The 26,326-nt window shown below is 39.9% G+C and overlaps 2 protein-coding genes across 5 annotated transcripts; one reads left to right on the top strand and one right to left on the bottom strand.

The window, feature by feature from the left end:
- Positions 1–3,460: 3,460 nt before the first annotated feature.
- On the top strand, positions 3,461–20,492 carry wipf3 (WAS/WASL interacting protein family member 3). 4 transcript variants are annotated; one of them, XM_057828074.1, is made up of 8 exons: positions 3,461–3,705; positions 4,320–4,397; positions 8,982–9,105; positions 12,369–12,530; positions 12,749–13,417; positions 13,485–13,622; positions 18,324–18,425; positions 18,504–20,492. In XM_057828074.1, the coding sequence occupies exons 2-8, from the start codon at positions 4,323–4,325 to the stop codon at positions 18,542–18,544; spliced, it is 1,311 nt and encodes a 436-aa protein (XP_057684057.1). In that variant the 5' UTR covers positions 3,461–3,705; positions 4,320–4,322; the 3' UTR covers positions 18,545–20,492. The 4 variants fall into 4 exon arrangements, with proteins under 4 accessions (XP_057684057.1, XP_057684058.1, XP_057684059.1 ...); XM_057828076.1 differs by lacking the exons at positions 3,461–3,705; positions 4,320–4,397 and adding exons at positions 8,508–8,641; positions 8,726–8,833 and having other exon boundaries at positions 8,982–9,142; XM_057828075.1 differs by lacking the exon at positions 3,461–3,705 and having other exon boundaries at positions 8,982–9,142.
- Positions 20,493–21,558: 1,066 nt separating this feature from the next.
- Positions 21,559–25,559, bottom strand: LOC130910654 (peptidyl-prolyl cis-trans isomerase FKBP14-like). The gene is made up of 4 exons (XM_057828130.1): positions 25,281–25,559; positions 25,053–25,213; positions 21,880–22,007; positions 21,559–21,811 (listed from the first exon to the last, which is right to left on the bottom strand). Exons 1-4 carry the CDS (start codon positions 25,472–25,474, stop codon positions 21,653–21,655), a joined length of 642 nt encoding a protein of 213 aa, XP_057684113.1. The 5' UTR covers positions 25,475–25,559; the 3' UTR covers positions 21,559–21,652.
- Between the last annotated feature and the right edge of the window lie 767 nt (positions 25,560–26,326).

Raw genomic sequence — 26,326 nt, forward strand, 5'->3', positions numbered from 1 at the left:
GGCTGTCGTTAGGCAACACAGACTTTCAACTCCCTCCACAGATTTTCTATGGGCTTGAGATCTGGAGACAGGCTAGGCCACTCCAGGACCTTAAAATGGTTCTTACGAAGCCACTCCTTTGTTGCCCTGGCTGTGTGTTTGGGATCATTGTCATGCTGAAAGACCCAGCCTTGTCTCATCTTCAATGCCCTTGCTGATGGAAGGATATTTTCACTCAAAATCTCTCAATACATGGCCCCATTCATTCTTTCCTTTACACAGATCAGTCCTCCTGGTCCACTTGCAGAAAAATAGCCCCAAAACATGATGTTTCCACCCCAATGCTTCACAGTGGGTATGGTGCAATTCAGTATTCTTTTTCCTCCAAACACGAGAACCTGTGTTTCTACCAAAAAGTTCAATTTTGGTTTCATCCGACCATAACACATTCTCCCAGTTCTCTTCTGGATCATCCAAATGCTCTCTAGCGAACCGCAGACGGGCCTGGACGTTTACTTTCTTCAGCAGGGGGACACGTCTGGCATTGCAGGATTTGAGTCCCTGGCAGCGCATTGTGTTACTGATAGTAGCCTCTGTTACTGTGGTCCCAGCTCTCTGGAGGTCATTCACTAGGTCCCCCTGTATGGTTCTGGGATTTTTGCTGCCCATTCTTGTTATCATTTTGACGCCACGGGGTGAGGAGGGAGTTGAAAGTCCGTGTTGCCCAATGACTGCCCCAAAACATCACTGCTCTAGAGGAGATCTGCATGGAGGAATGGGCCAAAATACCAGCAACAGTGTGTGAAAAGCTTGTGAAGAGTTACAGAAAACGTTTGGCCTCCGTTATTGCCAACAAAGGGTACATAACAAAGTATTGAGATGAACTATTGGTATTGACCAAATACGTATTTTTCACCGTGATTTGCAAATAAATTAGGGCTGTCAAAAGATTAAAAATTTTAATCGAGTTAATCACAGCTTAAAAATTAATTAATCGTAATTAATCGCAATTCAAACCATCTATAAAATATGCCATATTTTTCTGTAAATTATTGTTGGAATGGAAAGATAAGACAAGACGGATATATACATTCAACATACTGTACATACAGTAAGTACTGTATTTGTTTATTATAACAATAAATCAACAAGACGGCATAACATTATTAACATTCTGTTAAAGCGATCCATGGATAGAAAGACTTGTAGTTCTAGAAATTTTATATTATAACCCCTCTTAATGTTTTCGTTTTGATAAAGTCAATCAAAAAATAAACTAGTCGCTCGCCATTGTTGAATTCAATAATAATTATGGTGCTGAAGCGTAAAATCCATAAAATAAGTCGCACCCAAGCGCCAGCAGAGGGCGGAAAAACACCAAAAAACACAAGTAACAAGTGGAAATTACACTTTGCTGTCTTTTTAATCTGTTTGAGCAGGGCACGAGCGTTAAATGCGTCAAATATTTTAACGTGATTAATTTAAAAAATTAATTAACGCCCGTTAACGTGATAATTTGACAGCCCTAAAATATGTTCTTTAAAAATCAAGCAATGTGATTTTCTGTTTTTTTTTCCACATTCTGTCTCTCATGGTTGAGGTTTACCCATGTTGACAATTACAGGCCTCTCTAATATTTTGAAGTGGGAGAACTTGCACAATTGGCGGTTGACTAAATACTTATTTGCCCCACTGTATATGTTCCGCACGAATTGGGCGTAACTTAATGCTTAACTACACGGCGAAGACGTAAACAGTGAGAGAGCGGCGTCCAGTTGTTGTGTGCAGCTAACATGGCCGAATGTGTCTGAGGAGAACTTTTCTACATGTCCGTCCATGATCAAACGTAAGTAAATATTCCTTTATTTCAAGACAGTTTATAGGGTTTACTTAATGACCGCTGTTTTCGCGGCCGATTTCTGATGGGGTGCAAAATTTGATAGAACACCTGTTAACACTGGCGGGCGCGCTATATTCAATGGATGACTATCTTGGCGAAAATTTTAGCTGTCCTAAGCAGCCTGATTTAGAATTCCCCTCAAGAATGATGGGAAACAAAAAAACGCTCATTGTAATCTTATTATTATAAATATTCTTGTAAATTAATTTTATTGCTGACACTGTGTTTATGGATCATCAACATGTTGTGCCCCCCCTGCCCCAAAAGTTAAACTCCGCCTATGATCAGCTGAAGTAGTTGAAGATATTGGTTGTTCTTTGATTGCACCAGGTTATATGTTACAATATTACCAATAAATTCATATTATTTTAAAAATTGAGTTTTGTTTTTGTTTTATTGCACGCTATATACAGTACAACGTTGTAAGTAGGGTTGTTCCGATCATGTTTTTTTGCTCCTGATCCGATCCCGATACTTTTAGTTTGAGTATCTTCCGATCCCGATATTTCCCCATCCGATTGCTTTTTTTTTTGCTCCCGATTCAATTCCAATCATTCCCGATAATTTTTCCCGATCATATACATTTTGGCAATGCATTAAGAAAAAAATGAATAAAACTCGGACGAATATATTCATTCAACATACAGTACATAAGTACTGTATTTGTTTATTATGACAATAAATCCTCAAGATGGCATTTACATTATTTACATTCTTTCTGTGAGAGGGATCCACGGATAGAAAGATTCGTAATTCTTAAAGGATAAATATAACTTTGTATATTGTGACTAAATATTGCCATCTAGTGTATTTGTTGAACTTTCAGTAAATGATACTGTAGCCATTTAACTGTTCTGCCCAAATGCATGATGAGAAGTGCAACCATGACTGTGCGTAGTGGCACCAATTGATATATCTTCTCTGCTTGGGGAAGTAACATAGGGTGTTAAGGAAAAGATCAACCATTACCGTTCTTCCTCACATTGCTTCCCACGATATTTCTAATTGTTGAGAGAGGGATTTTAAGGCTTTAGCCAATTAAAAAGACGCTCCAAAGACTGCCAAAATTCTCTCTACTCCTTTTACGCTGCCTGTTAACTCTATATATAGATAAAACGGCGCCATTATAGATCGAACGCGACAATGCGTGAGTGGGTCGTGCAGCGCATGCGTTAATTGCATTAAATATTTTAACGTGATTAATTTAAAAGAAATTAATTACCGCCGTTTATGCGATAAATTTGATAGCCCTACTTTCAGCCAAAACTAAAGACTCTGGATGAATTTAAGACATTTAGTCTGTAACGTTAAATACAAGAAGAAAATTATTTAATTTAAAAAATATATATATATATTAAAAAAAGGCATGTCCGATATGTTTTTGCCGATTCCGATACTTTGAAAATGACGTGATGCTGATCGATCGGGACATCTTTAGTTGTAAGATTAGTCACCAATTTGTAAGGGCATACGTCACTATTTGTAAAATTGCCAACGGCCTCGGGTTGACAGGTATGCTAATATTCCCCCTCCCATCTTTCTTCCCAGTTGTGTAGCGTCCTGTCCTGCCCCCTTGTGCAATGTGTGCTATCGCACTGCTAGACTTCTGTCCAGCACGCACAGAGTAGCAAAACTCCTCAACTACCGCAGTCAGCAATCAATAGTCCACTGTTCAAGTGCACGGGGCAGCACCGTGAACAGAAAGAGGAAAAAAACTCTTTTTGCAACTTTTTTGAAGGTCATTTTGCTCCATGACGACAGCCTGTTTGGTTGAACATCAACTTGTGAGATCAGTTTGTTCAAACTGAAGACTGATTTTTTTGAAGGTAAGCCTGAATTCATTGTTTTTAACATACAATACATGTTTTCTGTGCCGTTGACAGTGATAGACATCTGATCCATTTGGATTGGGAGGGATGGCAGCGAATAATTCGCTGCCATCCCTCCCAATCCAAATGGATCAGACGTCTATAAGCGTCAATGGCATCGAGAAAAACTACTTATATGTAGTTAGACAACTCGGCCGGTTTAAAGGCGCATGCTAGCTGACACTTTTAGGACGATTATAAATAGTAACGGAGGGAACAGGACTAAATCGGGGTGCAGTATTTGTGCGAAAGTATTAGGACACGTTGACAGTGTGAGGATCTGACTCCAAATATTACAATTGTGTGACATTTAGCAGGTTTAGGATAGCACAAAACTGTGAATGCCTTTAAGGCACTGAAAGATGGGAGTCTATTACCTCTCACACAACACAGCATTGTTCCACTCCCCGAGTCCCTCTTGGGGCATTGTGGGAAGACAGAGTGAGGACGGCAAAGTTTCTGTTTCCTGTTTTGACCTGAAAGAGCTTCCTGTGCGGAGAATGGGGAGAGAGGTCAACATAAGTGTTTGGTGTGCACGGTAGCCGCTTCTGACTTTGTCTTCTTTAACCAAGGATATGCCGGTGCCCCCGCCACCCCCTCCCTTGGCGCCACCGCCACCTCCGCCGCCCCCCAGCACTGGACCTCCACTGGTAAGAAAATATCTCAACTTTTTCTGAAGGTAACTTAGTCATTCTCTTTTGGTTTAACACCTGCAGGTTGTTTGCATTATTGATAGAGGCCTCGTGTTATGTTTCCTGTACTGGTGCTCAGCATCCACATTTGTAAATGAGTAGTGAGGATCTGTAATAATTCAATGGAAGTAATATCTAACAATGTGAAAATACTGGATGTTTACTGCTATTTACAGGGGTATGAAAAAGTATCTGAACCTTTTGGAATTTGTCACATTTCTGCATAAAACCACCATCAAATATGAGTTGATCTTTGTCAAAATCACACAGATGTAAAAACTGTCTGCTTTAACGAAAACCACCCAAACATTTATAGGTTTTCATATTTTAATGACGATAGCATGAAAACAATGACAGAAGAGGGGAAATAAGTACAGTTGTGGTCAAAAGTTTACATACACTTGTGAAGAACATAATGTCATGGCTCTCTTGAGTTTCCAGTTATTTCTACAACTCTGATTTTTCTCCGATAGAGTGATTGGAACAGATACTTCTTTGTCACAAAAAACATTCATGAAGTTTGGTTCTTTTATGACTTTATTATGGGTGAACAGAAAAAAGTGATCAAATCTGCTGGGTCAAAAATATACATACAGCAGCACTAATATTTGGTAACATGTCCCTTGGCCATTTTCACTTCAATTAGGCGCTTTTGGTAGCCATCCACAAGGTTCTGGTTGAATCTTTGACCACTCCTCTTGACAGAATTGGTGCAGTTCAGTTAAATTTGATGGCTTTCTGACATGGACTTATTCCTTCAGCATTGTCCACAAGTTCTCAATGGGGTTTAAGTCAGGACTTTGGGAAGGCCTTTCGAAAACCTTAATTCTAGCCTGATTTAGCCATTCCATTCCCACTTTTGATGTGTGTTTGGGGTCATTGTCCTGTTGGAACACCCAACTGCGCCCAAGACCCAATCTTCGGGCTGATGACGTTAGGTTATCTTGAAGAATTTGAAGGTAATCCTCCTTCTTCATGATCCCATTTACTCTCTGTAAAGCACCAGTTCCAATGGCAGCAAAACAGCCCCACAGCATAATACTACCACCACCGTGCTTGACGATAGGCATGGTGTACTTGGGGTTAAAGGCCTTACCTTTTCTCCTCCAAACATATTGCTGGGCATTGTGGCCAAACAGCTCGATTTTTGTTTCGTCTGACCACAGAACTTTCCTCCAGAAGGTCTTATCTTTGTCCATGTGATCAGCAGCAAACTTCAGTCGAGCCTTAAGGTGCCGCTTTTGGAGCAAGGGCTTCCTTCTTGCACGGCAGCCTCTCAGTCCATGGAGATGCAAAACACGCTTGACTGTGGACACTGACACCTGTGTTCCAGCAGCTTCTAATTCTTGGCAGATCTGCTTTTTGGTGATTCTCGGTTGAATCTTCACCCTCCTGACCAATTTTCTCTCAGCAGCAGGTGATGGCTTGCGTTTTCTTCCTGATTGTGGCAGTGACAAAACAGTGCAATGCACTTTATACTTACAAACAATTGTTTGCACTGTTGCTCTTGGGACCTGCAGCTGCTTTGAAATGGCTCCAAGTGACTTTCCTGACTGGTTCAACTCAATGATTCGCTTTTTCAGATCCATGTATGTATATTTTTGACCCAGCAGATTTGATCACTTTTTCTGTTAACCCATGATAAAGTCATGAAAGAACCAAACTTCATGAATGTTTTTTGTGACAAAGAAGTATCTGTTCCAATCACTCTATCGGAGAAAAATCAGAGTTGTAGAAATAACTGGAAACTCAAGAGAGCATTAAACATTAAACAACATTCAACATTAAAAACAGCAAATATGGCAGAACGTCGGCTTTAATTTACTGTTTTTATAATATTTTTAATGTAAATATGTTGAATGTTTCCATTTTTGTGCCTTTTCGAACAAAAGAACATACCATTGCTTGGAGTGGGCGGGCAATCCGGGCATATTGTCTTCCGGGCTGAAGAGGTCAAAGTGCATCATTCGCTGACGCCTTGTAAATCTGCACTGCCCCCTAGGGCCTGGCATGAATACTACATCGTTTTCATGCGTAATTGCAACATTGTTCGAATGGAGATGAAACCATATAAATGCAAACATGACATTTTTCGTCTTCTCGGAGAGTCGCCATGTAAACGGCCCCTTAAAGAGTAATTGAAACCAATTTATACCAAACAATTCAGGTGTGTGCCCAATCACTGATGAGTGGTTTAAAGCTGCCCTGCCCACTATAAAACAAACACCTGGTAAGAATTGTCTTGATGAGAAGCATTGTCTGATGTGCATCATGGCTCGGTCAAAACAGCTGTCTGAAGACCTGCGATCAAGGATTGTTGATTTGTATAAAGTTGGGGAAGAATAAAAAAACATTTCTAAAAGTCGGGATGTTCATCAATCGACAGTCAGAGAAGTTGTCTACAAATGGAGAGAGTTTGGCACTGTTGCTTCTCTCCCAAGGAGTGGCTGCTGTTGGGAATCATTCATACCTTAAAATATTACGCAATAATTACCTGACTCCGTTTTAGTGTTATATAAGTTTTACCTTATCACCAAACACTCTTCCAACAATTACGCGTATTCGTTCTGAAAAGAAAGGCGTCAGGAAGCCGGCATTTTCACACACGAGTGGATTTATTCCTAACACGGAAATCTAATACAGCATTTTGGGGCACAGGTCCCTCTCAGGACAGTCTCGTACTCCCCTGTGTCTATCAGGAGAAGCACACACCCTGTGTTGCCCAAGAATGATTCAAACTACACAATATGCAAATACATGTTCCTAGCGACTATTGATTGGCTATGTGATACCTGCAGTTATTCTTAGCTTGCTCTGATTGGTTTAAATTCCCCTGCAGGATGGCGGGGTCTTCTCTCTTTATCTCCGGGGGTCCCTCTCAGTGGGGGTCAGCCGAGTTGTTTTCCCGCCTTTTTTGAGAAAAAAGGAGCGGCCGCCTTTTGAGACAAAAGGGAGCATCTGCCCCCCCTTACTGTGATTGACTGTGGGCTTATTCTACAAGTCTTGTAATTGTGCCTTCACACACATCTGTTATTTCCTGGAACTTGTATAAATACCTCTGCCATTACATTTGACTGTTGATTAAAGTTATGCATGGTAAAACACTGTTTTCTCTTGTTATGAAATTATTTTACCTTCACTGCCCACCAAAGATGATGTCAAGAGTTCAGCACAGAATAATCAGAGAGGTAAAAAACAACCCTAGAGTGTCTGCTAAAGACCTACAGAAATCACTGGCACAGTCCAATATCTCTGTGCACACATCAACTATATAGTAAATGGTGTGTAAAACTATGGCCAAGAATGGTGTTCATGGGAGGACTCCACGGAGGAAGCAACTGCTGTTTAAAAAATAATTTTTGCTCGTTTAATGTTCGCAAAAAGGCACTTGGACTCTCCACAGAAGTTTTGGCAAAATATTTTGTGGACTGACGAAACCAAAGTTGAATTGTATGGGAGTAACACAAAACGTCATGTGTGGAGGAAAAATGGAACTGCTGATCAACATTAACACCTCATCCCAATTCTGAAGCATGGTGGAAGGAGCATCATGATTTGGAGCTGTTTTGCTGCCTCAGGGCCTTGACAACGTGCATCATTAATGGAAGAATGAAAGTTTATAGGGATGTTTTGCAGGAAAACCTGAGTTGAAGATAAAAAAAGATAATGGATGCTGCAACAAGACAATGATCAAAAACACAGACGTAAATCAACTTCAGAATGGTTTCAGAAGAACAAAATACACATTCTGGAGTGGCCAAGTCAAAGTCCAGACTTGACCCCATTGAGATGCTGAGGCATGACCTAAAGATAGCGATTCATGCCAGACGTAATGTGATGGTTCACTTACTTATTTTTCCCCTTTCTGTCATTGTTTGCATACTATCCTCATTAAAACATGAAAACCTATAAATGTTTGGGTGGTGTTACAGTCTCTCATATTCTCATTTATTTTACTTGCACTTGCACCTTTCCGCCATCTGGTGGTGATTTGTGAATAGGAAGTTAATTAGAGAATAACTGTTCACTCGATGCTTTTTGGATGACGCAATCATTAAGCGAGGGAGAAGAAAAGGCGAGCAAGCGGTCGGACGGTAGCTAACTCCGTGCTGCTTTTTTGTTGTTGTTCAAACTCCTAAAAAGACTGCATTAAGAAGTTTGGAGAAGAACTTTTTAGCTCCTTGTGGATGTGAGCCCACGAGGTTTGTGCACTTTCTTTATTTAATTTGCAATTATCTCTGTATAGTTTCTTAATTGTATTTTTCATTGTGTATGTGTTTGACCAGTTCTCACGGGTTGCCAAGGCTTTTCAAGAGTTGTCAAGAGCGAATTAAACCCTGTTTTTTAATCAAACTTCGTGTCGTGCTCGTTGCAACATCCGGAGGGGGCTTCAGGTGGTTTTAGTAAACGCAGACACAGTTTTTTCATCTCTGTGATTTTGACAAAGATCAGACCACATTTGATGGTGATTTTATGCATAAATGTGAGAAATTCAAAAAGGATCAGATACTTTTTCATACCAATGTATTCCATGTTTTGCAGTTTGCAGTCGAGTCTCCTAAAAGTGGAGGAGGTGGAAGGAGTGCTCTGCTAGCCGAAATCCACAAGGGAGCCAAACTCAAAAAAGTCACACAAGTCAATGATCGGAGCGCTCCTGTTGTCGACAGTAAGAATAATAACCTCACACCTGATACAAGGTGGAGGTAATGTATTCGGTTCTGTATGTTTGTCCATAGACTTTACTATCAGTTGACGGGGCTCGGGACCGATCCGTAAGGGGCCTATTTTATAAAAGCCAAAATTCAAATATTTTCAAAACTAAAGCCACTAGCGACCTTAAACAGGCACCTACCTCCCTTAGGCATATATAAGTCTCCGTGAGCAGCGGCAACAAAAAATTCCAAGTCGTTCCATAATAAAATCCTGATTCATTATTTTTTTATATAAGTAGAACAAAACTTGGCTACAAAATTCTCAGATTTTAAGCCTGATCAAAAAAATCACTAAATGTAGAGATAATCACCTATATTTTTAGGATCAATAGCAATATTTAATATATCATATATTTTTTTGCCAGAAATGTGTACAGATAGAAAATCCAGCATGGCGGCCGTCACGAAACAAAGAGCTTTTTAAGTTGAAAATTCTTGGAAATAAATGCCTAAATCGTGGAATATCTACAGATATGAACGTAGACACTCTAGATTATTGACTAAAAGCTAAAAACACAACAGGCAGTTATCATTCATTTTACGTAAATATTTCAAGCAAAAGTTACGGTATTGTGTAATCCAGTATGGCGGCCGTCACGAAACAAAAAGCTTTTTAAGTTGAAAATTCTTGTAAATGAATGCTTAAATTAACAGAATTTGTACAGATATGAACGTAAAACAGTCTAGATTCTTGGTTAAAAGCAAAAAATGAGCAGTTATCATTCATTTTACGTAAATAACGGTCAGAAAGAGATACATATACCACATGTTTCTATTTTCCCCCTAAAGTATAATAAAAAAAGAGGGTATATTAATAAATGTTTTTAAGCACTTCAAACGTCATAATTATTATAAGTTTTAAACATGTAACTGTCCCACCGAATTAACAAGAATAAAGTAGTAAAGATGCTTGGCTTTATTAAATGCTTCATTGAGCGAGTCCACTCAGTCCACTCCACTGCTGACTTACACACAATGAGTTGCCACAGCAACTGTTTAACCCTTTAACACCGAACGTGTCGGTAGCGACGTGTTTGCGCATCTCGTCTTTGAAGCTTCGTCACGCTGTAATTACATCACCCACGTGCTGCTGGTTGGTCTCGTTTGAAAGCGCGGAAGTTGATGTCCTCACCAGTTTTTATTTGAAGTCAATCGGCCAAGAAAAACGGGAGATAATGTCATTTGAGTTTTATAGTTTTATTGCACTCATAAATATGCATTAAAACGCTGCATGGACCATGTATCCATCTCCATATTTCCATCATTTCTTGTCCTTTTTCAAAACCGAAAGCAGCACAAAAGACTACTTATCCCAAGAGTCGTTGTGATGTCAGGAAGGACGAACCGAATGTGATCATTTTTAATAAATTTCTGAGCGAGGCGCCAACTATTGAAAGGGAGGCATACGAAGCAAGCAGCGGCCGGTGTTGTGCCGAAAAATGCACAACACAGGTTGGTTTGAGCCAGCGACTTTCAAACGTGCAGAATGAATCTAAAACTACATTTAGCACAAGCTAATGCATTACTTCATTATCTCAAGGAAGAAGATGAGTCGTATTTGTCGTTGTTTTCCTCTGATGAATCGGCGTCTCGGCGAGTAGAAGTGACAGTGGAGCGCAAACGGCGAAAGAGTAGGCTGTGTGACGCTCTGTGTGATGCAGCTCCGTGACCTGTTCAAGAAGAAGCTTTATTGAGGGCGCAAAAAAAAAAAAAAACTTTATTGGGTCGCATGCCTGAAAATTTTGAATTGAACTACTTGTTAATATTTTTTCAAATACTTTTTTTTCAATGTTATATATATTTTTTCTTCACTATAATCTTTTCAATTTTAATGTAGATGTGTGTTCGAGAAGCTTGATTGCATGTACGTATATACTTTTGATAAGTTGATGGGTACAACACCTAACTTCACAAAGAGATATCTTCCAAACCCTTTTTGTGTTAGATGATATATATACATTTTTTTCTCACTATTTTGCACACTATATAACCTGTTTTGACCATAGCATGTGTAAAGGCCAAAAACGCCTATTACCCTACCTGCTGTTTGTGTTGAATTGTCAAACATAAAACTATTCAATCTTATTTTTTTCTATTGAATGTTTATCCTAACAAGTTTAATAAATATGATCAAGCTTCAAAACGGTTGGTCGAGCATGTTTGGCTGTCAATGGGACGTCAACATTACAAATTTTGAAAAAAGATTTTGGGATTTTTTTGTCTTTTTTGGTCCAAAATGTGGATTATAATTGGTCAGTGAAGAAAACAACAGTTTAGACATGAAGTTCAAGGTGTCCTGAAAAAAGGGACCCAATTTGGCCATTGTAAACAATTTTTTCTTTGAAATATAAAGGAAACATCAAATCCATGCAAATTCGGCCAAAATAGGCTTAGGTGTTAAAGGGTTAACAAGTTAAACCGTGATTGATGCATGCGGCGGTTTGATCTTGCCAGAGGAGCGAACTTCAAACATTAAACGTCTGTCAACATTGTCAACTTTATAAAGCAACTCCAGTGCACGGCCTGACGAACAAATAGCAGGGAGAGGGAGGTAAGGAGGGAGGGAGAGTGAGTTTTTGTTTTTTTTTTTAATTGGGGGGAAAAAAAAAAAAACAGGATGGACTGAGGGCGCAAAGTAGTGGAGGACCACTGTAATCTAATTGTAAAATGAATTTTGTTACATGTTTTGATGCTTTTTTATGCCTTATAAGATTTATGTGTGAAATTTGGGGTGCTTGGAACGGATTAGGGCATTTACTTGGAAAACACGTCTCTATTTATGGAATTTTAGGGTTACGATACTACTACCAGAACCAATTCATTTTGTAAGTAGAGGTACCACTGTATTTGTAATAGGAAAACGGAAGAGGCGATTACATTTGGGATAATGAGATCAAAGGTCACAGAGGTCAGGAAAGGAAACTTGCGATAAACTGATAATAGATTAGCCAATTTACCAGAACTCAATTATGCAGAGTAGGTGATATTGTCAGAAGACAGTGATGACAGACTGATGATGGAAGTTAAATGTGCCAATCAATATGCTATTATTTCAGTATTTACGTATTTATTTTGGAATGTCTACATTTGAATTTTATTAATTTATTTCAATGTACAGTATTTTGATACTTTCACGCCTGCCTCAAATCATAATGTTTGCTTTCGGTCAACAATTTTGTCACCATAAAATGTGTTTTGCATGTTTGTTTCCCTACAGAACCCAAGGTTACGAGTGGAGACGTGGCCAATAATCTTGGTGTCGCTCATGCTTCATTTGAAGGCACAGCACCGGTAGGACAATCCTTAGGCGGACTTTTTGCAGGGGGTTTCCCTACCCTGAGGCCAATAGGACAACGTGACCCGGCAGGCAAAACGCTAGGTTCGTAGTTGATTCATTCCATTATGTAGTTTAACTCACTGGCTGCCATTGACAGTGAGAGACGTCTAATCCATTTGAACAGAGAGGGCTGGATGTGATCATTCTCTGTCAGCCTCTCTCAATTCTAATGGCCTGGACATCTCTCAGCATCAATGGCAGCCAAATACAACATCTAAATGATGATCATTCATACATGATTCTGCACATCTGTGTTGAAGTGTCACGTTCGAGCTCTTCAGCCTCCCTCAAACCACTGTGGAACACACCCAATTTAGCTGACCTGATCGGCCCCCTCGGAGAAGTCGGTCCCCGCCCGCTCGTCTCATCCTCTGCCCCGCCCTCCCCAACTCACGCCAGCAAGCACCTCGCCCCCCTCTCTTTGGCCACTGCCACTACGTCTACACCGAGCGCCCCACCTTCTGCTCCTCCTCCGCCACCACCACCCCAAGCCTTCCAGGACCGCTCCTCCAACAAGCCACCGCCTCTGCCTTCCTGCCCACCTCCTCCACCTCCATCTCAGGTTACTACAAAGCCCACCTGGCTCCCCATCCAACACAACCAACCCTCGACGCCTCCCCCTCCATCTTACAACCCTCCTTCTCTCCCTAGAGAGCGCTCTTCATGGTCCTTCTACCCTCCGCCGCCCCCTGTTGTCCACTCTGAAATTGCCCGGTTTCCTATTTTACGGGACTATTCCCCTCTCGGACCACCTCCCCCACCGCCACCCCCCCCTCTGCCGACCTCTTACACCCCAAGCACACTAACCACCTTCCCGCCACCTCCACCCAAAATCCCTGCAGTTGCCTCACCAAGCCTACGTTTTCTCCCACCGTCATACCCTTGCAACGCTCCGACTCGACGACCGCCTGCGGTTCCTAAAAGTGCAGGTTGGTCTATATCCAATTTGAATGCATTTTTCATGCGCAAGATCACGTTTCTCCGTTTTCTGAGCAGGTGTCAGTCGTCTGGCTCCTCCTCCGGCTCCTCCGGCACGTTCACCCTCCACTGAGCTGTCCAGCCGCATTCCTCCCCCTCCGCCACCGCCTCCTCTGCCCCCCTCCAGCGTCAGGAATGGACACTTGCACAGTCTAGGTGAGTGAATGACGAGAAACAATCGCTCCCTGTTAATTACAATGGCCCTAAATAAGATCTTAATTTACTGGTTACTATTGACGGCGATAGACGTCCACCCCATTTTGGCTGGTATTCATCTATTGGAAAAACACTGGTAGTTGTAGATAAGTTGTTACTATTTTGTAATGCTACTTATAGTCATGTAGCATATAAAAGAACATTTTGAAATATTAAGGATGGTAAGGTTAACTCAGAGTTAGCAGATTAATTAACACAATTATTTCAACGGTGGATAATGTAATTAATTAATATTTCATTAAAATGATAGTACGTTTAAAATAAATATCGGAATTATGGCCAAAAACTGGACTGTAATTTTCGGACTATAAGCCGCTTTTTTCCCTTCATTTTGAATCCTGCGGCTTATAGTCCGTGTGGCTTATTTGTTGATTTATTTGGGTTAATAGGTAACACTTTATTTGACAGCAGTGTCATAAGACTGCCATAAGACTATCATAATTATGACATGACACTATCATTGGGCATTGATGAATGCTTATTACGGTTGGCATTTAGTGTCATCTGACAAATTTTGTCACTAACTCCATTTATGTCCAGCTGGGATCTTTACCATCCATTCAAAAGTGGGATAATTTGTCAGATGGCACAAAATGACATCTTTCTTAAGCATTCATTAATGCTCATGGCAGTGTCATGTCATAGTTATGAGGGTCTTATGAAAGTCTTATGGCGCCACAGTCAATATAAAGTGTTATCAAATACCATAACAAGCAATTAATGAAACAACTACAACAGTAACTGAAGACATAATTAGCACAGAACATGCATTTTAATAGTAATTTACATCTGTAATGCTGCAATGCATGCGAGGAAGCATGTTGGACGACATCTGTGTTGACGGCAGGTGGCAGCAGAGGTTGACTTGAAGCAATGAAGCTTTGCAGCCAGTTGGTTTAAAGCTTCATTGGGTTCATTTGGACTTATGACAGTCTTATGATCTCGCTGTCAAAGTGTTACTCGTTAATATCTTTTGGTGTAAATATCCCATGATACAGTGAGGACAGCTGCGGCTTATAGTCCATTGCGGCTTATCGATGAACCAATGCAGTCTTCGTGTCAATTTTGGGAGGTAGCGACTTATAGTCAGGTGCGCCTTATAATCCGAAAATTACGGTACTCAAATCCTTAAAAGTTGAATTTTCTGGGTTCATAACCTCATTTCGGTTCGGTATGTTTGGCGTAAAAGCAACACAGCTCATCACCCTGAACACACCATCCCCACTGTCAAACATGGTGGTGGCAGCATCATGGTTTGGGCCTGCTTTTCCTCAGAAGGGACAGGGAAGATGGTTAAAATTGACGGGAAGATGGATGCAGCCAAATACAGGAACATTCTGGAAGAAAACCTATTGGTATCTGCACAAGACCTGAGACTGGGACGGAGATTTATCTTCCAACAGGTCAATGATCCAAAACATAAAGCCAAATCTACAATGGAATGGTTCAAAAATAAACGTATCCAGGTGTTAGAATGGCCAAGTCAAAGTCCAGACCTGAATCCAATCGAGAATCTGTGGAAAGAGCTGAAGACTGCTGTTCACAAACACTCTCCATCCAACCTCACTGAACTCGAGCTGTTTTGCAAGGAAGAATGGGCAAGAATGTCAATCTCTCGATGTGCAAAACTGATAGAAACATACTCCAAGCGACTTGCAGCTGTAATTGGAGCAAAAGGTGGCGCTACAAAGTATTAACGCAAGGGGGCCGAATAATATTGCACGCCCCACTTTTCAGTTTTTTATTTGTTAAAAATGTTTAAATTATCCAATAAATTTTATTCCACTTCACGATTGTGTCCCACTTGTTGTTGATTCTTGACAAAAAATTAAAATTTTATATCTTTATGTTTGAAGCCTGAAATGTGGCGAAAGGTTGCAAGGTTCAAGGGGGCCGAATACTTTTGCAAGGCACTGTAATTAAATTACACAAAATATTAGTATTGTATTTTAGTAACAAATCGTGGACTGGGCCACATAACCATCTTTGAACAGAAATGTATTAGTCTAGACCAGGGATGTCCAAACTTTTTGCAAAGGGGGCCAGATTTGGTGTGGTAAAAATGACCGACCTTGGGTGACGTCCTTTACGTAGAACAGTGTATTCAAGCAAATTTTAGCAAGCCATTCAGTGTGTCACATTTGCTTAATTATTTTTTTCTCTTTCGACTCTCGGGCTTTTGCGAAATACTGCTGCTGTGACATTAAACTAGCTTCAAGTTGCTTCAATATCTCGCTGCGTATCTTCCCTGTAATCTTGTCGTACATGTCAGCGTGTCCTGTTTGGTATTATCGCCTCACATTGAAATCTTTAAAAACAGCGACGTCTCTTTGCAAATGAGGCAGACACAGTTTTTGCGTATTTTAATGAAGAAATGGTCTAATTTCCACCTATCCTTGAAGCGTCGGCCGTCACAGTCAACTTTCTTTTTTTTGTTGATTGTCACCATTTTAGAAAATGGAAGTAATGGGTCACACGGAGTAATGTTGCTTAGCCCTTAAATACCTCCAACATGAAGCAATTATAAGAGAATCCCTAAATTTGAAAAATAAGGTCCTAATGAAACCTTTTTTTTCAAATTTGTAAAAAGAAAAGTCAAAATGAATATGTGTAATAAGTGCTGTATATCTATAACCCATGCTAAATCATGTGTTTTTTTTCTAATGGAACCTGCAGATGCATGTGTTCACTTTTTTTTCAAAAAGAAATGTCAAAATTCTAAATTAGACTCAAAATCATGAAATTTTAGTTGTATCAAATGTGATACATTTGGCAATAAAGGGTTAAAGTGCTGCTGCCTTTTTGTGGGTAAATGAGGGGCAGCATTTTGTGTGTAAGCTATTTCATATGCTGTTTGCAGTACTGCTGACCAATTCATTAAGTCTGTGTTCGAGCCAGACGTTATTGATTTTATGACAGAGGCTGGGGGCCGGATGATATTTGACCACGGGCCGCATTTGGCCCCCGGGCCGGACTTTGGACATGTCTGGTCTAGACTCTACAGGTTTTTACGACCATATCCCAATGACTATCACACAGGTATGACATGTATTAGTTCAAGCAGAGTAAAATAATACATATTCACGGTACAAGAAAGTCATTTCCGTGTGGGCGCTCCCGTCAGGGGGGGCATTTCACACAGGGCGACTATTTTTCGGCACAACACCTGTTGTTGCACTCACCTTGGCAACCGTGGCAACGAGCTTACTAGTCTCCGTCTGATGATGTCTGCGATCGTGTTGGCATCATATTGATGTTTTCGCCGCTGTCTAACAGCTGTCGACACAAATACATCGTGGACCGAGATAAACAAACCGTGCTGCTTTAGAGATTTGCCCTTTCAACAATGGGCACACAGCAATTACTAAAATGACCGCTTATCTTCTCTGTTACTGCAACCAACCGCCACACATGCCTTTACCATTTTGATTAATCACTGTTAACGATTGTCAGGAAGGTTTTTGGATTCGTTTACTAGGCGGTGATTCCTTAGACAAGCAGAAAAACACGCAGTAATCGGAGGAATGTACGTAGCAGTAATATGTAAACACGATGAGCTGACGGACAATATGGCGGCGCCAGTCAGGGGGGCGGAGTTGTGACGTCACGTGATTGGGGTCTATTGGCCAAAATATAAGACGGTATTTTTTTGCATTGAAATAAGATTGAAAAAGAGGGGGTCGTTTTATATTCACGGTCTAGACTTTATACCCATTTACGACGCTAGATGGCGCTTGATATCATTGAAGCGATGTTCTGTCACGACAGATCTCAGCTACTCTCAAGTTTTACCAGTTTGCATGATTTTATTGCATTGTTTTTCCTTATTCAGATTTGTTTCAAGACTACAGTTACAGTTAGACTTCACTTTGATGGTTAATGCAGTTATTGCAATTTTGTTGTTTTATCACAAAAGATCGGTTTATTTACATTTCAAAAACCAGAAGCCATTCATTTACGAATGTCATTGCACTTTAGTTTACATATCTAAATGTTCAGATATTAAGATTTGAATGAGGCAAAATAACATGCTTTTTCTCTCAAATTTATTGTTATAATCATTTGTTTCGGATGTACTGTAATTATTTTCTGTATAAAAATTAATTTGGTGTTCAAAAAGTCTTTTTTTTTCAAACTTGAGTCTTGAAAAAGAGGGGGTCGTCTTATAATCAGGGCCGTCTTATATTCGGGCCAATATTCAGGCCCGTGATTAGACAACATAAGTCAAAATACATCATATCATGAAGTGTGGGTGGCCAGGCTGCGCTTTTACCAATTAAATGTTACATTGTACCTTTTGAAGAACAGCTTAACTATTAAGAGCGCCTGCCTGCCCTTCCTCGCCTCAGGATGTAGACAGCTGTGCTCTGTATTATGAATTTTAGATAACACTTGTACAATAATAAAGCTTAAGCTATATAACATCTGAGAAGCATATATTGAAAAGTAATTCCTTGAAAACCTGTCATTTGAAAAGGGGTGTGTAGATTTTTTAAATCCCTTTTACCCACCAAAACATTCTCACGCATCCATGCTAACAGAATAAATCTCCACCAATGTATCTATCATCATCTAAAATGTAAATGTACATTGAACCAAAACATGAAATTGAAATCACAATTGCTTCTTCACTCCATCCAGATGACTTTGAGTCCAAATTCCAGTTCCACCCTGTTGAAGATTTACCTCCTCCAGATGAATTTAAGCCTTTCCCTCGCATCTACCCAAGTAAAGAAAACAAAGGTACTGCCACACACACCCACAAAATTCCCAATTCTTAACTTCCTCTCCCACATTCATCCTGTTTTTTCCTTTTCACAGTAAACCCTGCCCCCCATGGAATCAGATCACACCTCAGATGAGTTTCATCCCACACAATTCCTGGATACAAACTAGGAAAACCGATAAAAACAACACATGGCTTTCACTTTGGAGGCAGGCATCGTGTTTGTGTGTTAGATGCGTCTCATACTACAGTATGTGGCCTTTGACCTTTCCTAGAGTGGAATGTTTTGAATGTGAGTGAGAGGAGGGCTCTCCCTACACATCTTCATGAGCACACACACAAATGCTCTCTGGTGACTGTTTCCAGGACAGAAATAGATTGAGGGTGTTATTATTTGGACAGGAAATAAGTGAGAGTGCATCTAAAGTGTAACTAAATCATTCTAAGATTTATCTTTAATTTTAAGACTAACAAGTGATTTTTAGCTGAATTGTTATATAGCAGGGTAATCAAACATCTAAAATACTTGTTTATGCTATAGAAGTGTCGTTGACCTGACATCGACTCTATATGAATGAATGCACTTTTGTATAGAGCCTACCCACGTACCACGTGCTCGCTGTATGGTTCCGCCCACTTGTCCGTCAAAACATAGTGTTAACCTGTTACGGCTACGTACATTTCTCCTATTTACGGCGTGTTTTTCTGCTCCTTAACATTAATAATCAAAATGGTGAAGGCGTGTGTGGCTGTTGGTTGCACTAACAGAGAAGATGGAAGGAGAGACTTGAAGTTTTACCGTATTCCGAGGGATCCAAAGAGGAGAGCGAAATGGACGGCTGCAATTCGACGTGAAAACTGGACACCAAAAAATCACCACAGACTATTTAGTAGTCATTTTATGTCCGGTAAGATGCATTTAATATATATTTAGAGGGTTTTGGCCTGACAACCACAATTAAGATCATTGCTAGGCTAATCGCCGACAACATACGACGTAGTACGACATAGTTTCAAATTCAAGATGTTTGTGACTTCCCTTTCTTCCACCATCGTTATTTTTTGAATAATATTTAGCTGGTGCCAAGTGAAAGAAACTGGCCTCGTCTACGGGGCTGACAAATAACCACAATTAAGATCATTGCGAGGCTAATCGCCGACAACATACGACGTAGTACGACATAGTTTCAAATTCAAGATGTTTGTGACTTCCCTTTCTTCCACCATCGTTATTTTTTGAATAATATTTAGCTGGTACCAAGTGAAAGAAACTGGCCTCGTCTACGGGGCTGACAAATAACCACAATTAAGATCATTGCTAGGCTAATCGCCGACAACATACACGTATGTATGTCGTGAGAGTGCTATCGCTAAACCATATAAACATTAAAAGCCTTAACTCCATTGACAAACGACATGAAATACATTAGACTTGACAGTGGATGTTAGCAATAACAAAAGATTTTGAATTGAAAATTTCGTAACTCACCTTTCCAAGCACAAGATAGATTCCTGCCGAACGAGGACCTGTTTCACCCAACCAGCAACGAAGTATTATAAGCCTCCAAGCTCTTGAAGTTTTTCAAATTTTCGTGGGAATAGGCTGATTTTGTGTGGACAAGATAATTGTAAATATCAGCGTAGCAGATGTCAGGCAGACAGGGCGAAGACAGTGGGTCGAAAAACATCGATTTGGGCATCAAATATGGATCTGGCGACTGTATAGAACGAAGCTTTTCCTCATAACGCCTTTTATGCAACAGATCCAGTGAGTTTGCGGCATCAGAAAGCACCGGGTCTTCCATGAAATGCATTTTAAATTCCGCCATCAATTGAAAACAATGCTAATACAGAGTCAAAATGACGGACAAGTGGGCGGAACCATACAGCGAGCACGTGGTACGTGGGTAGGCTCTATAGACCCTACTCACCTACGTCACAAAATGGGCGTGTCGCGGTTTCCGGCCGCCATATTGTACCTCTTTTTCAGACCTATTCTCATTGTTTTCAATTAGTCGAGCAAGTTATAGAGCAATTCATGGAAGCCCCGGTGTTATCTGACGCTGTAAACTCATTGGATCCGTTGCATAAAAGGCGTTACGTGGAAAAGCTTCAGTTTATCCATTCGCCAGATCCGTATTTGATGCCTAAATCGATGTTTTTCGACCCGCTGCCTTCGCCGTCTCTGCCTGACCCTGATATTTACAACTATCTTGTCCACACAAAATCAGCCTATTCTCACGAAAGTTTGAAAAACTTTGAGCTTGGAGGCTTATAAATGCTACGTTGCTGGTTGGGTGAAACACGTCCTCGTACACGAAAATTCGGCAGGAATCTTGTGCTCGGAAGGTGAGTTACGAAATTTTCAATTCAAAATCTTTTGTTCTTGCTAACATCCACTGTCAAGTCTAATGTATTTCATGTCATTTGTCAATGGAGCTAGGGCTTTTAATGTTTATATGGTTTAGCGATAGCACTCACTACATACATACGTGTATGTTGTCGGCGATTAGCCTAGCAATGATCTTAATTGTGGTTGTCAGCCCAAAACCCTCGAAATATATATTAAATGCATCTTACCAGATATAAAATGACTACTACATAATCTGTGGTAGTCGTTTGGAGCCCAGTTTTCTCGTCGAATTGCAGCAGTCAATCGCGGTCTCCTCTTCGGGTCTCTCGGAATGCGGTAAAAATTCAAGTCTCTCCGTCTATCTTCTCTGTTTTTGCAACCGACCGCCACACACGACTTCACCATTTTGATTGTTTAATGTTAACGAGCAGAAAAACACGCCATAATAGGAGGAATTTACGAAGCGCTAATGCATTAACATGACTAGTATCCGGACAACATGGCACGGGGGCGTGGCTGTGACGTCATGTGAGTAGGGTCTATAGCCATCCAAATGTACTTGTGACAACACTGCCACCTGCTGGCCAAATATGTGAAACGTAATGAAATAACTTATTAAAGTCACTTTAGAAGTTTAGATGACGATGATTCAAATAGCAAATATTAAGTGACCGTTCAACAGATTACAATATTGCTTGATGTAAAATAAAGATGTAACTTTAAACAAAATCCCATTTAATATGCTACACTTAAACAATTAAATGACAACTACATTTTTTTTTTTTATTATGAAGTTTGACAACAATACAAAACTTTTGGGGGTTCATGTGGGCAAAGTGATACATCAGTGAAAGCTCACTATAACATTTCATATTCATGTTCACAAAAAATTCAAAGTTCATCATGTTTGTAAGTAAATTCCCTGGAGGATATCAATCCATCTTTATTCTTGTCTTCTCTTTCAAAAATGTCTTTGACCATGTTCTCGTGCAAGGTGTCATTGGGAGGGTACCCGTGATTCTGAAACTCCTTCTTCAAGTATTGGCTTACCTGAAAATTAATAGTTGAGTACATTCAAATTATGAACAAATATGAATTCAAAAGTTGAAAATCTTCACCTCAGATTTGGAAAGCATCCAGTCGTCATTGAGGTCCATTTCCTGGAAGGACTCGTGCGACCTCGGACCATTTCTGATCTCAAGCAGCTCGATGATGAACGTCAAGGTGCTCTCGGGAGGAATTTTACCTAACCGCCAATGAAGTCAAATAGTTCAAACAACAAGCTGGATACTACGGTTAATTCTGTGTTAGTTTGAACATAGACTTCATTACATATTGACATGACACTTTGTCATTCTTTGCGTCACGCCTTACCATAAGGGGCTGAGCTGCCGAGCTTCATTTAGTAATAGTCAGCCGAAGACTGCACACTCTCTTTCCAAGCCAGATTTAAGCTTGGATTTTTGGAAGAACTATGAAAGCTGTACCCCATACAATCAGGAATGATTGTCTCAGGAGTGATTTGTTCGAGGATTCAAGGTAAATATTTTATTTTTTGAACCATGCATGCATGCATTTTGAAACTTTGTAAAAAAAAAAATTAAAAAAAAATCAATGGGAGAATGGGAATTCCTACAGCATTGACAGTTTTACGTCCATATCTATAAAGAATTCAGTGATTTAAGCATTTATTCATAAGAATTTTGAACAGAAAAAGCCATTGTGGCAGCCTTATCATAACAAAGCGCTAACAGACTAGCATAATTCTTCGACAGATTTAAGTAAATTCAAACTGCCCATTTTTTTGCTTTTTTTTTTTGCTTTTAACCAAGAATCGAAACTGTTTTACATCCATATCGATAAAGAATTCAGGGATTAAAGCATTTATTCCCCAAAATTTCTACATAAAACGCTCTTTGCTGTGGAGATGTGGTAAGGCGGTGCCACAGTGGCTTAAAGACGAGCCGCACATTTGCCATATTTATGTAAAATAAATTCTACCTGCCCGGTTTCTTTTGCTTTTAACCAAGAAACAAGACTGTTTTACGTCCATATCTATAAAGAATTCAGGGATTTAAGCATTTATTCACAAGAATTTCTACGTAAAACGCTCTTTGCTGTTGAGATGTGTTAAGGTGGTGCCACAGTGGCTTAAAGACGAGCCGCACATTTGCAATATTTATGTAAAATAAATTCTACCTGCCCGGTTTCTTTTGCTTTTAACCAAGAATCAAGACTGTTTTACGTCCATATCTATAAACAATTCAGGGATTTAAGCATTTATTCACAAGAATTTCAACACTCCAATGCTCTAAGGCATAGTCCAATATTCATTTATATGCACTATTCTATGTGCAATATTTACTCACCTGCAATATTCAAAGCCTTAACTGTCAAACTGCTGCTACTTCGATTATTTGCACTGCCTGAACATAGGGCTATCACACACATTTTATATTTGTTTAGATTTTATACTTGCAAGTCACTTTTGAGATTTTAACTAATCATGCACTAGAAATGGAAATGCTCCACAATTTTATTGTACGACATTGAATTCTATTCTATAAAAAGTTGTGATTGTATTTAGAATTTATTGGTAATCCATTTATATATTATAATTGATTCTGCATACTTTCCTCAAATATTACGTTTCTGATGTGAAAATTGAGTAACTTAATTGAGCAGCTGTTGAAAACATGCAGTAAATAAAGAAAAATAAGTTGGTATTTTGGGCAAAAATGTATATATGTTAAATATTGCTATTGATCCTGAAAATATAGGTGGTTATCTCTGCATTTGGTGATTTTTGTGCATCTGGTGTAAAATATGAGAATTTTATAGCCATTTTAAGTTTTGTTATACTTACATAAATAATAATTAATTGGGATTTTATTAAGGAACGACTTTGAATTTTTGATGCCGCTGCTCATGGAGACTCATATATGGCTAAGGTAGATGCCTGTTTTGGTTTTAGGTCAGTAGCAGCTTTGGTTTTGAAAATATTTGAAGTTTTTGAAAATAGGTCCCCTAGGGATCGGCCTCGTTTCCCGTGTCATGTCCAGTGTTGGGCACGTTACTTTAAAAACGTAACTAGTTACATTACTCACTACTTCTTCCAAAAAGTAACAGTTAGTAACTGAATTACTCTATAGTAAAAGTAACTAGTTACCAGGGAAAGTAACTATTTCCGTTACTTTAAAAAGAACTTGTATGTCAAAGAATTTTAAATTTTCTGAGCAGTATTCGAGTCAGTGGAATAGAGAAGAACAGACCGGTAGTTAACTTGTTAGGTGCTTCAGCAGATTTGAATTGCTTACCACAGATGTCGACAAAAGCTTTGCCCCGGGACATAAATTACACATTACATGCAGGTTCTTTCCTTTAATTTCGACAAACTTGAAATAGTGTCTATATCTCCACCTCTTAAAGGACAATTTTTCTTCTGACTGCTCTGCCATCCCGAACCTGTGCATCTGTTTTGCGTGTGTGTGTTTGCCGCACGCGGTGTTCCGGTTTGCTTGTGAAATCATCGGCTCTGATTGGCTTACCACGACACATGACTCTAACCCTCAGCCAATCACAATCACTTCCATCGCATCTCTCGAGGGGCTGCATTCAGGTAGGCTAGTTTCCCGACAATTCACGTCACCTTCAAAGCGTCTGCCGTCCTCAAAATGGAAGCAGAATTATTGCTGGCTGACAGTGGGAGATGGGAACGAGGCTAGCATCAGGTGTAGCAAACACAGAAACGTTACAGAACTTTTGAAAGCATTGTCTAATTGAATGAGCAGGGACAAACAGCTTGGAGTCAGAAGTACGTGCGCTATTCTCGAACCTGAACGCACCCCAAGTCTTGGAGGACAAATCAACAGAGCAGAGAGTCGACTCGACATGGCTGGTCGTTTCTTCAATTTATTCAGAGTAAGTAACGCACCGCTTTTGACCGTCAGTAACAGTAACGGCGGAAAAAGTAATTAGTTAGATAACCCCGTTACTGAAAAAAATAACGCCGTTACGTAACGGCGGTATTTATAACGGCGTTACTCCCAACACTGGTCATGTCAAAAGGTTATGAAGTCTATGGTTTGAAGAAAAGTGGCAGTCCTTTGAAGCATTTTGTTAATCTGAAAATGTTGTGATCTTACCGAAACATTTTTTTCATATGCTCCAAGGTAAGAAAGAAAGTGCAGCCTTCAATCAGTATGAGAGTCCTAAAGAGCCATTCAAAACACGACAGGTTTACATGCAAGAACTAAACATGCAAAAGCACTTGCAAGAATTCATGTCGTACCACTGCCTTCTTTTCCAAAGGCTAAAGCTGGAGGTATAACCAATCTCCTCTTCTCTCCTGCACACATGTCCTGAAGGCCTTTATCCCAGCCTTTGATGACCTCCATGATGCCCAAAGTGAACCACATTGCCAGTTTGTCACCATCAGCGGGATTCCCACGACTGCACGTACAGAAAAAGCAAGAGTTGAATTAGTTTGAATTTACAGTATAGAAATTAGAATAACTACCTGTCGTGGAACTTTGTCCCATTCTCGAAGTAGCCTTTATGGTGCACCAGCAGCATGTCTCCATACTTGGTCTTGCGATGACACAGGAAAGGTTTGTGCAGAACTTTGATTTTGACCTCCGCCTCCGGCAGAGCTCCGCCGCAGACCGCGACTAGCAGGGCGGAGTACAGCCAGCTCAGCACCGGCAGCAGCATGGAACTCTTGACGGGGGAGAAGATGAAGGTATTCGGTGTAAGCAGAGCGGTGAGAGGCGAACACTTCTACGTGGCAGTGACGTTGGATGGTAGACGCTGTTGCCGGAAATCCTAATCTGATTGGTTGGTTTCAACTTTCAAGCCCCGCCCATACAAGTAAACCCGGAAAAATGAAGGCAAGTTTTTCTTAACCCGAAAAGACCATCATGTAACACAAATTTTGTTCCCAGGTTCTAACAAAGTGGTATTTCCTAGTTTGTTCCGTCGCGCTGACATATAAAAACACTTGTTTGCCAAAAAGTTTGAGTTTGTGGTCACGACTTTGGAATTCTATTTTCCACTTTTCTTTACTGTCGTACTTTATAATGCTTACCTGTCAACCCGAGGTCGTTGCCAATCTTACAAATAGGGACGTATGCCGTTACAAATTGGTGACTAATCTTACAACGTTGAAAAATAAAACTCAATTTTTAAAATAAGAATTTATTAGTAATATTTAACATATAACCTGGTGTAATAAACGAACAATATCTCCAGCCACATCAGGATTATTAAAATTTAACAGTGACTTTTGTTATAATTGTATGTAACACTTTTGGCAATTTCTATCATGTCTTTTGATGGCTGCACTTCAGCTCGCAATTCAGTTTGACTTGAAGGTAGTTCGTTAGTGTCCAATTATAAGTTAAAAAGGTCAATTGATAAAATGAATTTACCGATGCAATCTTTGAGTTAGGGAACATTTCTTTTGCTAATTCTGAGAAGTGATCAGCAATAGTTGCGGGCAAATTGTGTTAGGCAACAAATTGGCAGAATAAATTCTCCGCTTTTGTCACTTTTCATTCTGCAGAC

Source organism: Corythoichthys intestinalis, chromosome 22 (genome assembly GCF_030265065.1).
Source record: "Corythoichthys intestinalis isolate RoL2023-P3 chromosome 22, ASM3026506v1, whole genome shotgun sequence".
In the NCBI taxonomy this organism is placed as follows: Eukaryota; Metazoa; Chordata; class Actinopteri; order Syngnathiformes; family Syngnathidae; genus Corythoichthys; species Corythoichthys intestinalis.